Source organism: Ursus americanus, chromosome 30 (genome assembly GCF_024610735.1).
Source record: "Ursus americanus isolate L20-20 chromosome 30, mUrsAme1.1.p, whole genome shotgun sequence".
Taxonomy (NCBI): domain Eukaryota; kingdom Metazoa; phylum Chordata; class Mammalia; order Carnivora; family Ursidae; genus Ursus; species Ursus americanus.
Window position 1 is genome coordinate 5687425 of NC_142156.1, and position 17262 is coordinate 5704686.

General features: G+C 51.3%; 1 protein-coding gene across 1 annotated transcript in view; it reads right to left on the reverse strand.

The window, feature by feature from the left end:
- Nucleotides 1-878: 878 nt before the first annotated feature.
- Nucleotides 879-17262, reverse strand: part of TBC1D10A (TBC1 domain family member 10A) — a 30283-nt gene continuing 13899 nt past the window's right edge. The window contains exons 2-9 of the mRNA XM_045791338.2: nt 12312-12411; nt 8208-8315; nt 4366-4472; nt 3587-3701; nt 3441-3506; nt 2561-2750; nt 2299-2453; nt 879-1775 (exon numbers count right to left, since the gene is read on the reverse strand). Coding sequence (XP_045647294.2) covers nt 1254-1775; nt 2299-2453; nt 2561-2750; nt 3441-3506; nt 3587-3701; nt 4366-4472; nt 8208-8315; nt 12312-12411 — 1363 coding nt within the window. The 3' untranslated portion in view covers nt 879-1253. The remainder of the gene's footprint in view (nt 1776-2298; nt 2454-2560; nt 2751-3440; nt 3507-3586; nt 3702-4365; nt 4473-8207; nt 8316-12311; nt 12412-17262) is intronic.

Genomic DNA, 17262 nt, shown 5'->3' on the forward strand with positions numbered 1-17262 from the left:
TCTCCCACCCCTCCCACCATGGCCCAGCCCAGCTTGGTAGCCTGCCAGGAACAGCCGCTATTGTTTGACTGGAAAAGCTGCTTCCTCAGCAGAAGGGGGGGCCTTTCCCAGGGACACCCTGTCCTTACCCTCACCAGTCATCAGGTTGTGACCATAGCGCCTGCCTGGGCCCTCAGTGGCATTGCCAGGTCACCAGGCACCCTGGTCAGGAGAGGTAGCTGAGAGGTTTTAGGTGCAAATCGACCAGTGTCATCTTTCCCACTCAGCTCCTCTGTTTCCTCATCTGTAAAATGGGGATAATAGAGACTACCTGATCAGCTGGTGACACAACCAGCCCAGCGTGGCACATGCTAAGTGCTCAGGAAACCACAGGCAGCCTTCTCTCAAAGACCCAAATTTCTTCCCTCATCCCTCAGTGTCCAGTGGAGGCCTGGACTTAGCACGTAAGGGCATTCATGGTCCCCGACCTCTGGTGCCAGCACTCAACCCAAAATGAACACTCAGAACCTTAATGGGGTCTGAAGTGGCATCCAGGTGAGAGGCGTTGGTGGAGAAGGGCCCTGAAAAGACCTCCTTAAGAAGCCCCTTCCCCTCAAAGATGGGTAGGCACCAAGGCCTAGGAAGCAGGCCCTGCTCTGCTCCAGCACTGGGCTCTAGCTCCGGTGACCCTCATCCATGGCAGACTGGTGGACATGGGGCAGAGGGGATGGAGTGAGGGAAAGTGGAGGCCAGGAACAAGGACTGGCCTATGGAAAAGGTACTTCTTAGGGAGGCTCTGGTGCTGGGCTGGGGCCAGGATTAGGGGCTCTGTAAGGTACAGAGAAGAGATGCTAAGCACCAGGGGTGGCTCCCCTTCCCAGTCCCTAGCCACACACCAACTCTCTACACAAGCCTGTTTATTTCTGTACAAAACCATGTTTCTATTTTACACAAAGAGCACCCCACCCTTTACCCCACCCTCTCTCCTCACAACAGCACCCTAGCCCTGGGAAGCATCCCCCCAGGAGGAGGGGGCTGAGTGAGGCCCCACCCATTGGCCCTCACTTCTGCCTGCCCGGCTGGGCTGGCCCAAGCTCCACTCTGGAGAAAATAAATAAAAAGGCTCAGGCAGAATCTGTGCTGGGCCAGCCAGACTCTCTGCCACCCAGTGGCCAGGCAGCTGGGCCCTCAGAGCATGGGCAGGCCCTCGAATGTCAGTCTGTGAGCCATGTAGGTGTGTGGAGACCCCACCCTACAGGCCTGAGCTGCCAGGGTTACAAGTAGGTGTCCTCACTCTCCTGGGACGTCAGGCTCTCCTGGGAGTGGTGGTGGACTGAATCCTGGGAGCGGTGATGGGCTGAATCCTGGGGAGCTGAGTCCTGTGGAGCTGGGTCCTGATGGGCTGGATCCTGGTGGGCTGGATTCTTCAGGGGCACATCCTGTGGGGGACATGCATCTCCCGCAGCGGCTGCCACGTTGGCTTGACTTGGGGTTGGGGGCTTATCCAGCTGCGCACTTGCCTTTGCCTGCTTCCACTGCTCCTTCTCCTTCTGGCTCTGTTTGGGTGGCTTGGGCTTGCCTTTGGAGCTAGGGAAGGGGGCATCTGGGGGCAGGCGGATGGACGGTGAAGGTTGCAGGATGGGCCGGGGGCCTGGCTCTGCCTCCATGATGGCCTTGGCACCATGCAGCCTGGGCGGGGAGCAGCACTGCAGCTCACCCCGGGTCTCTTGCCAGCGCCGCAGCTGGATGAGGTGCTCACGCTCAATCTGGCGCTCTGTCACCGGCAACTCTACCACCTGTGTCGGTGACGACAGGAAAATGGGCACCAGGAAGAAACTTCCCCTCTACCTCCCAACCTGGCCCTGCTCTCGCTCATCATCCCCCAGCCCTGGTCACTAACGGCTGACCCTTGGAATAATGGGGGTCTGGTCCCTGTGGTGATCACAAGTCCCAGAGCAACTATGTGTCACCTAAGTACAGCCCCTGAGAGACAAAAATCCACAAAAGAAAGAAAAACAGGAAAATAAAGCCAAGCCCATGGATGTGGTACCAGGAAAGAAGAGAGGGTAATGAGTTGCAGCTTCTCTCATTCCCAAATGGTTCAGAACAGGGAAGGCCCTCCAAACCTAGGCCTCTCTGTGCCCCTGTCTTCTCATTAAGACAGGAGGATAAGGTCTACCCACACCATCTTGAGCTGCTGAGCACCAGGCCTGGCACCAGTGACCCACCTTCGGGGCAGAGAGTTATACTAGGTCCCTTCTAAAGGGCCCCCACGTCTCCCACTCCCACCCAGCGGTGATGGGAGGGTTTGGGCCGCACCTCCTGGACCAGGAAGGCCTCCTGCATGATCTTGGGGCTGAGGCTCCGCAGTTGCTCGATAGTCTCATACTGGCCCTGACAGGCTTTGAGCTTTTCAGGGGAGCCCAACGCATGTTTCAGCAGCACCAGCCCCACCCGGAAGATGATCTTGACTCCTGCATGAGGGGGTGGTAAAAGGGCCTGTAAGGAGTTTCTCTGAAAAGAGAGGCCCCCTGTGGACTGGGTTAGAGGCAGAGGTGTTCCCCCAAGCCCAGCCCAGTACCTTCACAGAAGAACATATCCCAGACGCGCAGCACGGAGCTCCAGGGCAGGGTGCGGGCAAAGGCACACATGAACCACTCTGTCATGTACAGCAGCGGGTCGATCTTCTGCCGGCTGAGGTGTTTGTGGGCCACAGGTGACACCTTCTGTAGCAGTGAGAAGAGGATCTCCCCATCCAGTTGGATCGCCTCCTAGAAGACACAGTGAGGCCATGGGGCCAGGACTGTAGGCTCGAAGCAGGCAGGACAGACTACACTCTGGCTCCCAGTACCAGGCAGACATTCATTCATCCCTTAGTCAGCTACTGCCTGCAGGGAGCCAACCCTGTGTTGGGTGCTGGGATACACTGAAGAGCAAAGCAGACATAGCTGGTCCACCTCAAGGAGCATGTAGTGAAAAGGGGCAGACAGATGAATCACAGGAGCAAAGAGATTAGCGGCAGGGCAGGCGTTGGTGGGGGAGGTGGCTAAGTGCCCAGAATATGGCAGAACCAGGAATGCTGGATCAGCATGTGCCAGAGGTCCCACCTGTCAGGGTGACAAAAAGCTCCCTGAGGGCTGAAAGCTGAAGGAAAGGAGGGAATGAAGGGGGTAGAGGTTTAAGCCTATGCCAAGGCTGAAGCAGGGAGGAATTTGGTGCACGGGAGGAACTGTGATCCTGCCAAGCAGCCAGACGGCTGGAAGCAGAGACAGAGGCCAGCGTGAAACCGATAACTCTGGAGCTTAGAAGACCTGACCTTGGAAGGCCTTGGGTCTTTAGCCTGAAAGCAACAGAAGTCTGGGAAGGTTTTAAGCTGGGGCAACAGTAGCTGTGGAGAGAAAGGCCTGGAGAGGCCACAAAGGGCAGGTCCCAGGCCTGGTCTGGACCCAGTAAGCACTCACCAGTTTCTCACTGTAGTAGCCAGGCAGGTACTTCTCACAGATCTGCACCAGGCACCAGAAGGCTTGCTGTGGGCAAGAGAGACATGAGGCCTTTCTGCTGGGAATTCCCTGCCCACCCACTCACCCCGTCCAGGGCTTGGTGGTACCTCAGCAGGCATATGCATGAGCAGAACAGCAGCAATGGGTGCCTGGGCCTGGCAGTAGCCCTCCTCAGGTCGGTAAAGGGTATAGGCCTTCAGTACACGGAATAAGTCCTGCTGGCTGTAGAAGGGCCAAGTGGGGCAGGGAAGATGGGTATGACTCTGCCACCCCCTACCAGACCAGACCTGTCTCAGAATTTGCACCTCCCTGGTGACCTGACTGTGGTCAGCAAGGGGTCAGTCTCCCACTGCAGCACACAGACTCTCACAAGACCAGAGGAGGCGGCAGGGAGGGCACCTCTCCCGGTCCCGCCCCAACCCATTTGACAGGTGAGAACAGAGGCTCAAAGAAAAAGCAGAGATAGAGCCAGGCAGGATGCCTGGTAAGGGTGTGTCAGGGCTGGAAGTGTGGGCCTCTCGTTCAGCAGTTGTGTCTCCTTGGCCAGAAAGCTTTGTCCCAGGTGTCTGTCTTGGTCCTCCGGCCTGGCCTACCTTTCCCCTCTGCCCACCCAGTTATCTCTAACCCTCTTTCTCCCCACCAAAACCTATTTCCAGAAGAGGACCAGGCAAGCTCTAGCACTCTGGGGAGTAAACAAAAGTTGCCCCAAGGTAAGATGAGAAGCTAAGGAGACCCATCTGATTCAAACCAAACGGAAACTCTAACAGCAGAGTTTGGCGCTCCCAGCTTCTGGGTCCCTGAGATACACCCAAACTCATTTTACTCCTCTGCGCCCTGAGGGACAGGGCCCAGAACCACCTCCAGCCCATAAGACCCAGCTGCTCACCCATGGCCTCCCCGGGACACAAACATCTCATGGAAAGGGAACTGCCGGTGCAGATCACGTTCAATCACATCCAGCCACTTGGGGTCCCCAGGGGACATGTCCAGCTCCTAGAAGCAAGATCAAGAGCATGTATTAGGAGTTAGGGATGGCTGCTGGGAAGATACAACTGTCCCAGGTATTAGAGGAGCCCTCTGCTAGGGGCAATGCCTACCCAATCCCATCATGAATTGGGCCTTCCTGAAGACAAGTCAGGAAGCTCAGGTAAGGAAGCCTGAGAAGAATGAGAGAGAAGGGGCAAAGAGGCAAGGAGGGAAGGGCCCTAGAAACCCTCTCGGGTGATCCTGGCTCCAGGAAGACCCATGTAGTCAAGAGTGTCTGTCACAGCTGTGGCTGGAAATAACCTCCAGGCACTTTATTCAAGACTCACTCAAACACCTTAGGTCCTTAAGATGGAAGGTTACTATCAAAGCAATAGCTACCACTGTTAGCACTGCTCTGAGCTACCCATGGGCCTCATTGTCTCTTCTCAACCTCAAAGAAAAGTCCTATCATTATACTCTTCACAGATGAGGAAACTGAGGATCAAAGAAAAGTCACTTGCCCAAGTCCTCATGGTTAGAAAAATGGTGGAGCTGGGCCTGGAAGCCAGGTTGACTCAGAGCCATTGATCCCAACTCCTCTGCTATCTGTCTCCTTGTGCAAGTGGCATCACCTATTCAGGAAGGTGTGTGTGTGTGTGTGTGTGTGTGTGTGTGTGTGTGTGTGTGTGTGTGTATGAGACGGAGAGAGAGAGAAGAAGAGAGGGATCTGCACAGAGTGCTATCTGGAAGGATGTGACATTTAATCATTAAACTCAGAGCCATCACTGGGTGCTGGGGTTTCAACAAAGTTTTACTCTTTTCTTTAAACTTCTGTGAACCTTTTAACATGAATACCATTTTTAAAACAAAGTATTACACAAAGAAAAATCATTTCCCCATCATTTGAAATGTTCTATGTCACGACTTGCGTGTTGGTTACATGGATATGTATTCTTTGTCAAAATTCACTGAACTGCACACTTAAGATCTGTGTATTTCACTCTGTAAATACCCCAACTTTAAAAATAGAAAGAAAAAATTGGGGGACTTGGGTGGCTCAGTCAGTTAAGCAACCGACTCTTGATTTCGGCTCAGGTCATGATCTCAGGATCCTGGGATCGAGCCCCACGTCAGTCTCCCTGCTCAGCAGGGAGTCTGCTTGTCTCCCTCTCTCTCTGCCTCTCCCCCCCACTCATACACACTTGCGCTCTCTCACACTCTCTCTAAAATCAATAAATAAATCTTAAAAAAAAAAAATAGAAAGAAAATCAATAAAAAGGAAACCTGGAGGGCTGAGCAGGGAAGTAGACCACGTACACGCTGCCTGCAGGGCTGATGCAGCATTAGGGAAGGCCCCTGGGATAAGGGCTAGATTCTGTGGGCACAGACCCAGGCCCTGGCCTTGACTGGCAGGTATCTTCAAAAAAGCCCCTTTCCCTCTTGTGCCCCCTCAGTGGGTGTGTCCCAACATTAAACTAAAGACCCTAGGATGTCAGGTAACTTGAGAGAGTAAGTACTGAGCAAAAAAATTAATAAGAGTGTTCAAGGCTGGAGGGTAGAAAGAAGGACCAGTGCCTTCAGAGGGCTTTTGATCAGGCACACAGCTGAAGAAGAGGGTGTACAACCTCTAGAGTCCCACATATTTTCAGGATGGGGGCTTGTGTGTGTCCTATGAACCTCCCAAATCAAACCCAGGGCTGGATACTGAGTACGATGCAGAACTGTTTTTGTCAGAAAAGGGAGGAGGATCCCACAAATTCTCCAGAGGGCTCTGGTAAGGTAGGGATCTGAGAACCCCAGAAGTCAGTTCCTAAGATGTGCTCACCTGGTACCTCAGCAGCCCAAGGCACTTAACCACACATGGGTGGTTCAGAAAGGAAGAGGTATAGCTGAAGGGCCTGTGGGAAGAAAGGGCTCTGGGAATCAAAGGCAGGTGTGGGCCACTGGCAGGTGATGCAGCTACTGCAGCCTCCAAGAGAGCCTGAAGGCACTCGCACCATCATGAGATGAAGCCAGAGAAGAAAACCAGGTAAGAAAAGGACAGAGGTCTTGCCCTGCCCAATGAGGGAGGAAGAATTAGCAAGTACAGGAGAACATGAAGCCATGAGAGGCTGCGGAACCTACCTTGACAGCTGAGATTGGGGTCAGCCACCTGGGTCTTCAGGGGAATACAGGCATAGGTGCTGCCACCAATAGCCTGTCACTGTACCCTTGCCTCTGGCTGTCATGTCCACAGCAGCCAGAGGGAGCTTCTCATTCTTGCTCACTTCCTCCATGTCATCCACAGGCAAAGTCCTTCTAGGTGAGCTTGAAAACCACTGTTTCAGCCCCCAGGGCTGCCCTGGGGACCCACCACTCAGCTTCAGAGGATCTAGAAGGCCTTTCTTGGCAAGTCTACCTTCTCCCACAAGCAACCCTCAAGACTTCAAAAGGTGGCTGATTCCTCTCCAGATACACTACTCCCCCCACACAGAATGCACACACAGCTCTGTGCTCTGCCACTCACACAGGATGGGCTCACATTTGCTAACTATGGAACCTGGAGTCTGGCCAGGCCAATGAAGCTCTTGGCTCCCATGCCTGTACTCTAGCAGCGAGAGGTAAACCATGGACTTGGACAGAGGTTCCCAACTGAACTTTCCCCCTCCACCCAGGATGCAGCCTCCTGAAATGAAACAGATGGGAAGAAGACACTGGAGTCAAGAGGCCTGGTATTGCTGCTCTGTGGGACAGTCCAATCACCCTGATTCCCAGAGCTGCTTCCAACCAGACACTCCACCAAACCCTGCAGCCCCACAGCCAAGTACTGCTAGCAAATGACTCTCACCGTCTTCAGGTCAACAGCAGGAACTCTAGGCTGCCCCGCCCCGCCCACTCTTCTCAGGAACAGGTTTGGCAAAGCAAGAGTGTTTGCCAAAGCATGAAGTATGTCAACAAAGAGCTGGTAGCTAGCAGCTCTGTCTCACTGCCTGTCACCAGTCCTAAGAGCTTGGGAGAAACCCTGATGCCTGGGGCCAGGTCTGGCAGCTAAGCAGGGGTAACCCCAGGGGAGCCAAGTGCCTCCCATAGGGGAGCATGCTGGAGCTGCTGCCCAGTCCAGGTGGGCCCTAAGAAGTCCCACGAATGGAGTGGTATTCTTACTCTGGCAGCCATGGGGTAGGGGGCAACAGGTAGGGAGGGGAAGGCATGCCTGCAGAGGATACCCTCTCTGGCCACTGACTGGTTTCTAACCCCAAAGGATACTGGTTTGGCTCCGCCACCCTTAAGGCTGACAACCCCACTAGCAGCATGGGTGAACTGTGTCTGGCCAGCTTGGATGAGGCAGGAAAAGAGTCAAGGATGGGAGGCCAAGAGTTACTGAGGGTTCTGTGACCCTGAGGGCAGGCCCGCAAAGGCCCAGAGGACAGAGCCCAAGGCAGTCAGGGAAGTGGTCTGAGTGTCCCCTTCTGATGACCAAGAGCTGGGAGGTGGCCTAACTGAGCCCAAGAAAACAAAAACGGGGTGGTTGACAAGAGAAAGAGCTGGAAGGGAGGATGGAAAATCTGTCCACCCCACTGAAGCCTGCTCAGTGCTGGAGCTTCAGATGGGCAGAGCCCCCAGGAGTCACAGGTTGGACAGGCCTGGTCAGTGGGGCATTTGATGGGTGGTCCTATTAATCAGCTCATACTGCTGAGGTCCAAGTAAGCACATGGAGGATTGCTGCCATGTGAAGGACATCAAGAGATGTGGGAAGGAGGGTAGGATGAAAGAAGGGCCACTCACATCAAACTTTCCAGGGTTCTGCTGTAGCTTCACCTTGCCTCCTGACAGGTACTGCCAAGCACGGCCCCGCAGAGAAGGTGGGATGCCCTTCTGGCACCGCAGACGGATCTGAAAGTCAAAAAGAGGACTGTGCTCGTGAATCCACTGAAGCAACTCCTCCGGAGGCTGTGTGCCAGCCTAGCTCTTCTGTTGGTGTTTGGTGGGCCTTCAGTTAGCACACTGGGCAAGCAGAAAAGGGGCGAAAAGAGGACTTCCCTCCTGTTGCTACTATTGCTACAATGCAGAGCCTAGGATGCCCGGGGGCAGGGGGAGTAATGACTGTAATTAGATATGCTGCCACCAGGTGATGTCAGTCTCCCTGTGCCCTGGACCGGTGACAAAACAGATATTCCTGAGGTCTACTACATAATTCTGAATCCCCAGGACCATTTTCTGAATTAAAATGGAACTGTTCAAGTTGGAGGAGCCCCATGGGGCATCACTAGGGAGGGATCTGCATGGTGTGGGGCACAGCTGAAGCTACAGGGAGGGTAGCTTTTGAGATGACCCAGAATGAGCCCAGAGACATGGCCTGGGCACTTCCATGGGGATGTTTGTTTAAGTAACGATGTGGCAGGACACAGCCCACCTAGAGGGGAGAGAACTCAGCAGAACTCAGAAGGAAGATGGGAGCTGATCAGAATGGCTCCGTCTTTGTTTTGGTCATGAATCCTCTCTTCTGCTCTCCTTGACCCTGAGCTCCCACAATTACCAGCTCAGGGCTGAGGTAGCTGTCCCGGCTATGAATTATGATTCCAACTCTTGCTACGATGGCACAGGTCTTTCCTACCACTCACAAACGGGAGAGGAGAAGGAGGATGTGTTTGGGGTACCTCATGACCCAGAGCTAGGGCTCAATTCTTATAAGGTTTCCACCATCAAAATCCAGCTTGAAAAATCATCATGTCTTTTACAAATGGGAAAACTGAAACACAGACTGGGAAAATATTAAGGTCACACCATCAGGGACCCACTACCTCCTACACCACACAGGCTAGAGGGATCCAGCCCCATGAACTTTGCACTTCACTGGACTTTCAGAGCTAGATGAGAGGTGAGCTCCACCTAGGCTTTGGGACAGAATGAGATGAGGCAGCTGCCTTGATCATCCTCCCTGACCTCAAGGCCAATGGTCAAGGAGGGTGAGGGCAAAAGCAGAGGCACCACTCCTATAGAATGGTGGTGGGGGGTACTGGACAATGATACTCCCCTCAGCCCCTGCACTAAGCAGCCTGGCCTGGGATAAAGATGGGAGCTCAGGGCAGTGGGAAAAGCAACTGGATGTGAGTTTGAATCCAGTGCTGACTTTGAGCCAATTGATTCTCATCAATAGTTAAGAACAGAATGGCAATACCTAGGATTCTATTAGAAGGGTGGGAAAATGCCTAGCATGGGCCCTGACACATAGTCTGTGTTCAATAAATGCCTTCCTCTCCACCCCTCCATCCCAGGAAAATGCCTGACACAGAAGCCTCAGGGGCTCAGGTTCACACCTAACTTCCCTTCACCTGGAAACCCCCTCAAACAGTCCCATTGGAATCCTCAGAGAAGCACAGAAGGCCTAGCCTTCCCGATGACCAACACAAACAAGAGAAAACTTTCCAAGGGTCAGAGAGTGTCAAGAACCAGGAAGGAGACAGGCAGACAGGCTGGAGGCAGTGGGGGAAGAGCAGAGTGGCTGGTCATAGGAGCTAAGCTCGAGCTTCTGTGACTGCCTGCAAAGGGGGTGAGGAGGTAGGGTGAAGAGGGGGTGAGGAAGGGAGTGGAAGGGAACTGTCCCAGACTCTGGAAATAGTTTCCTGCTGCTGTGGGACAAGGGTCTCCTTAAGGAGGCCACTTGGTCTGAGAAGACTTTGGCAAAGGGATATAGTATGGCCTAGAGCCACAGGCCCTTTAGGCTCTCTTCAGGGCCAAGCTTAGCCTGACCTGAGCCAGCCCCCAACATCGTCACAGCCCCCTGTCATAGTTGGCCTGCCCCAGGGGAGCCCAGGAATACCTTCAGTCCATTAAGGTTTTCAAAGAGGCCCTGCCCTCACTCAGGCCGGGGCTGGGGAGGTGGGGATGGAGAACCAGGAGTACAGCCAGCTCTTCCCACTCTGGCCTCTGGAATCGTCCTTAGCACAGAGGTGATAGGGATGGCAAGCTCCACCTGCCTGCCTTAGAGAGGAGGCAACAGTGGGGATCCGAAAAGATAAACCAAGAGAAAGTGCTCAGCAAAACGAAAACACAAGGGATTATCATTCTCTGATTGACAGCTGAGTGAGGCCACACCCTACCTGCTGAACTCTGGGAGGCCTTGGCCATGGTTTGAGCAGAGCCCTACAGGGGAAGACAGCATTCCAGCCAGAAACTTGCCTCCATACAGTCCCCTCCTGGGGACTCAACATAAGTCCAGGAGAAGTGTTGGGTCTGGACCCACTTCCTGAAGCAGGTATTGTCCCTCCTGTGCCATGACTTCCTGATCACGGGGAGAGCCCAAGCCTGCACAGCCAGGCAAGAAGAGCTCCTATGGCCAGGGTGACCACAGCTGAGGTGGCAGGAGTAGAGAGCAGAGGGCTAGGGCCTCTCGGTAGAATAGGGTACAGCCTCCTCTGGTGGCCCTTACTGGGTAGGGACTCTAACCACAGTTCCAGGGAAGCAAAAGGGAAGAGGAAGTAGTGCTGCCTGCTCTGCTGAAAGGAGCTCCCCAAGGCTCCTCTTTGGAATCCCCATTTGCAAGGGAGGCTGGGGCATGAAGGATCCACTGTCCCTGCCAGCCACTAGTCACAACAGACAGCGGAGAGGGAGCTGAAGCTCAAGGTAAGAGCCTGAGGGGTAAGAGACAGGAAAATAGATCCCAGAGTCATGTAGGAAGCAATTGAGAACAATTATCTTTAAAAAAAAATTTTTAAGAGAAATATTTAATAAGAAAAAATGAACACTACAAAGCCTACATAGAACAGCAAGAAAGAGCCCAGGCCCAGGTGTGCCTCTCCTCCATAGGCACAGGGCTGTGTAGTCACCAACTCATGGGAGCCTCCCAACATGACTGTCATTACCACTCAACCAGGGAACCCAAGGCTGAGAGGGTGAAGTGACTCACACGAAGTTGCACAGCTAGCCACAGGCATGAAGAAGGGAAGGTAGTGGGGCTGGGCCCAAGCCCATATCTGACCTTCAGTCCTGAGCTTTCTGCTAGGCCCTGCAGCCAGCTGTGGCAGCCTGGACCAGACCAGCATATCAGGGTGATGACAGTGGGACAGCAGGTTCGCTCTGTGCCCTGGGAACTTGTCAGAGAGACCCTGGCTATGAGGTTCTGGACAGGCCTCCACTAGGCAGGGGAGTAACTGGATCCTGCCCAGGTGGCCAAGGGCATCAACACACACACCGTGGTGGGCAAGGATGTTCCTATGGGGCAATAGAGCTAGTGTCTAAAGAAAGACCAACAAGGAGAGGACCACTGGGTATTTTCATTTTTATAAGACCATTAAACTGTGAGATTACTTTTTTGTTCTTTTTCCTTTGGCCAGGAGGCAAGAGGGAACTCATCACATTAATCTAGAGGGTGGTAATGAAGAATGCAGGCACTAAATGTAGACTGCCTGGGTTCAAACCTTGATTTGTGGGTCACCCATAAAGTAGGGGTACTACTGCTACCAACCTCATTGGAGAGTTGTAAGGTTCACACAAGTCAAGCATCCAGCACACTGCAAATGTTCAACACATGTTAGTTATTACTAGTATTATACGGTCCTCCCTGATAGGTGGGTGGTAAGTAGCAGAAAGAACTTCTCCTAAAAGGGTTGGAGGAAAGCTGCCCATAAGGGCTTTTGGATAAAAGTGGCTTTGAAGTTTGACTCCAGGACAAAGTTCTGTGTGAATCTAAAGTCATCTTGGAGGACCAAGCAAAGACTAGTCCCTGCCCTCCAGCCAGCTTCTGTTCCCTTTTCAGAGCTGGCAGATGGGGACACTCAAGACTGCTGGCAGTTGGAGAAGCTCCTGCTCCTCTAAGCTGATACAGTTCCTCTTCCTTTTCTTCCCCAGGCTGCCAACTCCCAGCCCAAGGCCCAAGGCCAGGCCCCTCACCTTTTTGTGCTTCTTGGCCATCCATTTGTCCCAGTTGTTGAGCATGTCCAGCCACTTGGATTCCCTCTGCCTCAGCACCTCCAGGGGGACTTCCTCTAGCCTGTGGAGCAAAGGGCAGGGCCTGTCAGAGATGCCAAGAGAAGCAAAGGCCTTGGCTTAGGCCCCAGCCACCAGCCTTGTCAGGCCTTCACTCCTGCCCCTGTCTTCCACCCCTGTGTTCCCTTTGGGGCTGCTAACCCATGAACACCCTAAAACTGATGAGAGGGAATGCTGCCCCCTCCCTAGAAGTCATAAGCCAAAGAGACATCAGGTTAAGTACCTACTCCCCCAATGTGTCAGGGGGCCAGGGGTCACCATGCTTTTCTGGGGGCAGAGGTCTGAGTGCCTGCATCTGTGCACCAAAGCAAAGCATTCCTGTCCTAGGTCTGTCTAGAAAAATATGCCTCTTCAGGGGGCCTACACACAAGGTGTAGAGCTGGATGAGGAAAAAAAAAAAAAAGTCAAACAAAGAAATAACATGCTCACCTCTTCACGCTAGCAAAGCTAGTTACTCATAGTTTCCCCAATTATACCCTGGCCCTTTCCCACCGCTCAACCTTGCTCATGCCAGTCCCTTTGCTGGAACTAACTCCAAGTTGTCTGTACCTATCAAAATCCTACACATGCTTCAAAACGTCACCAAACATCACTTGCATTTGTACATCTACTAACTGAGTAGCTATCACAGCTGTGCTGGCACTGTTCTAGAGCCACGGCTTCTGGGCAGGCTGTGGGGAAACACTCCTTTGACTAGAACAAAGTCCTGGCCCTCATGGTGCTGACATTCTGTTTGGCTCTGAATGCCCACTAGAGTCACGGGAGAAAACACTGGAGCCTGGAGACCCACCCCAGCAGGCAGACGGGCACCAGAGCAGCTGAGGCAGGCTGGGGCAGAATCCCTGACTTAGCCAGAGCATGCTTCAAGTGAGTGGGCTTCCTCCAAGAAGTGAGTTCCCAGGAATTCCTGAGTTCACATAACTCTGAGGGGCAAAGAGGAGGAGACTAACATTTGTAGACTGGGTATTCTAAAGATGCTTTCTTATTTAGCCTACAGAGCAAGATTGGTAAGAAAATAATGGAAAAAATGTATGTGTATACCTCTCTACACACACATGCATGCTCTCGTCTTAAAATCACTTTTAAAGTGGTGGATTATGGATCTTTCGAATTTCTTTTTTTTTTTTAACCTTTTACTTTTTTACCAATTAAAAAAAGTACTTGACATTGAGAGGTAAGATACCTAGGGAGGGTATCTTGCTCAGAGTCAAAGAGCAAATCAGTGGAAAAATCCAGACTCAAATCCAAGTTAGATCCTAGCCAAGAGCCCGTACTCAGTCCTGCCTGACCTCCTAGAAAGGAGTGCAGGGTCAGAAGCACTCAGGCAGCTGGAAGGAGGCCCTTAGGAACAGGACATGATGGGGCTAGGGCTTGGCCCAGGCCTTGATTCTCTGAAGGAAGGAAATACGCTGCTGTGACTTTTACTGGTTGGAAGAGCAGAGGGAGGGGCCTTGGCAGAACAGAGGCCTCCAAAACACAAAAGGGCAGGTCTTCTGTAGTGCGTTTTATCTGGGGAACTGCACAGGCCTGAGAGCAGCCTTGGAGCTGAACAGCTGAGGAGGAATGACAGCCTGGGGCAAACCTGGCCCCCTCAATACACAGACACAGGTCATTTTCCTCTAAAACTGCTGACCCTCTCACCACCTAGAGGCACAAGGAGGGCAAAGGACACTCCTTTCCTTTCCCTCCCCATAGGAGAAAACCAGAGACCACACCTTTATACCAAGACATTTACAAACTGACAGATGTATGTCTCCAGGCAACCCCTACACATGTAGGGAACGGAAACCAAAGGCCCAGACATCACAGGACATGCTGCCTCCCACCGCCTACAAACCACGAGCTTATACAAGTCAGATGAGCCTAGTTAACTAAATGAAAGTTAACTAAATGAAAGGGGATGCCCACACTATGTTAACAGGAAGTTTTGGCAGTTGTGGATGTGGATAATAGTTGATCCAATCCTCCCATTGAGCAGATGGGAAGACTGAGGTTCACAGAGGGCAAGGTTTTTGCCTGAGAGTTCCAGATTTCAGTGAATTCCCATGGGATTAAATACATGTCCATTTGATACCTCAACCCTCCAGATCTGTCTTTGTTGATAAGATCTGACTGCAGGGCCTCAGAGATATCCATTCTCCCAACTGCAGATACATAGGGGAACACATTCAAGTTCAGTGTTCCTTTAAATGATGTCAGATAACAGCTTTGCCAGTATCAAAGCCCCAACATCAAACCTCAGACCGGAATTTCAATTGGTTACAAAACAAACGACCATATTTCCTGGATTCTAAGACACTAGTGATTTTAAGCTATACCACTGATTTGGCAAGATCTTCTCAGAAACAATATAAAAAACCCACCACGACTTCGTACACGTCAGTTGAAAGATCTATTTGGCTTTTAAAATCTTAAATTGAGAAAATTTTGAGGAAATAATGGTCATTTAAGTGGCTTCTCCTCCAACAGCAGAGGAGTTTAAGCCACCTGGAGATGGTGAAAAGGAAGACACTAGAGGTCTGGTTGTAACCACCACTCAGCACATCACATGCTCTCTTAGATTTCTCTTTATGCACAGGATGTGCTCCTGAAAAGTTGCAGGCTATCCCTTTTTTTAAAACCAGAAGGTTAACATATCCTTCAGTTTAGTCAGTCAGGATCTCAAAAGGCATCTGATCAGACTGCCATCTGGTATAGGAATCCCTTCTACAATAAGTAAGCCCTGTGCCCTCTCTGGACCTCCCTAGGTGATTTCCCTAGATGACTAGAATGACCTTAATTGTGAATTGCTCCTCAAAAGATGCTCAGAAAGGAGCCATGAGATGAAGATGGAGTCAGGGGGCTCCCTGCAAATAGCATGATGGTGTAGACGCTATCTGAGGTAATTTCCTCCTGACAGTGGAGGGAGAGCACGAGCCAGCTTCTAGTGACAGGGAAGCTGACCAAATGGCCAGTTCAAAGGACCAAACGGCACATTAGGGATAATATAAAATTAAATATAGCCTACAGAGCAAGATTGGTACATTTTGAGGGCTTTAGTTTGAGGGCTTCAGTTTGAGGGCTTCACTTACCCTGCAGAAAACCCCTCTTTCTTAGAGGTGGCCTGAGGGAGTCTCTGCTATTGAAAGAGCCTAATGAGAACAGTCTCCAGTGGCCCAGCCCATGCTGGAATTCCAGCAGGGATGGGGCCTCATTATCACCAGGTGAAGTCACCCTATTGTTGAAGTTTCTACTATTAAAACTTTCTTTCCAATGTAATGCCAAAATTTTCCTGGTAACATCTATCTATAATCTCAGCACCCTCTTTTAAGGCGGCACAAATCTCAGCCAGACCAGTCTCATACCAGGCACACACATGCTTATCCCTTTTTCAACCACCCATTCTTACCTGGAATGCCCTTTCTTCTCCCCTCTCCAAGTCAAAGCAACCCTTTCAGAGCCCAATATAACAATAAAAACCACAACTTGAAATACTAGCAGCAATAGTAGTTACCATTTATACATCATTTACTACTTACCAATTTCTTCCTGTTTCTATTTCATAATAACCTTACCATAATACCATTCTCTCCATTTTCCAGAAATAGAATCCAAGACTTAGTAAAGTTAAGTGCCTCACTCAAGGCCATATAGCTGGGACTCAAAGCCAGGCCTGCCTGACCCCACAGCCCATGCTTTGACCCTTATACTATACTCCTCTGCTCCTACAGGTTAAGCCCTCAAGCCTCTACATAGCCTCCGTGCCTGCCCCTATCTCATTAACTGTCCTCCAACCTGACGACCTCTATCTTGACTTAGAATACCATTTCTCAAAGTTTTAAAACTGAGACCCACAATAAGAAATACATTTTATACTGAGATTTTATACACACACACATACACACACATATAACTGAAGTAGATTTTATGAAATAATTTACTCTTATCTGCACTCTGAAATTTTCATTTTAATTTTATATTATTCTAGTCTATTTCTTTTGTCTTCTTTTAATGCTGGTCCTAATCCCTTAAAATTGATTTCAGTAGTAATTCATTAATGAATCAAGAGATGAAATGAGCACTTCATTACAACTTGCTCATATTGCTTAGCTCTGTCCCTTCCTAACTGGACTGGGTCTTAAACTTCTGTAACTCCCACCAAGCATCTCACAGGTATTCAACAGGCGCCTGCTTGCTTTTCTTCATGACATCATTACTTTCATATAAATTGCATTCAGGGCTACAAGCCTCTTCTGCCTACACCAATTTTATCTGTGCCACTAATAACTCAGTGAGGTGGATCCCTCACTAATTAATAGATTAATTACTATTTGGCACATGAGAAACTCGACTCGATCAGAGAGGTTATATGACTTGGGCAACGTCACAAAGCTACTAAGTTAAGCGGTAGAACCAGGACTTCCCCTCTGCCACAGTGACTCGTGTGCTTCTTTGCATTCCCCTGGGAAGACTGTGAGGAAATCAGCGGTTCTCCAGATGCCACTGTGAGGCTCTATCTTTGGTCCCCAAGTCCCTGGAGACAGTCTATCCCCATCTCCAGTGTTCTGACTGCCCCAGGGAGTAGCCTGCCCATACCCAGTAATGCTTAGTGAAGCCAATATGCTGGATGGGCACAGCTCCAAAGCACAACATCAGTTGGGAGATGGCAAGCCTGGGCAATGTGTGTTTGCCGGCCATCCCCTCCTGAGGCAGAGAGGCACAGAGGAGACAAAAGTGGGTAGCCAGGGGGTGACTGATCCCAGATTCTGTTGAGCTCTTGCTGTGCTATACCAGGCCATGGCCCAAGGCAGCGGTGACACTCTGCTGACCCCATGCTCTGCAGGCTCCCAGTTTCCTAGCCTTTTCCCCAAACCCA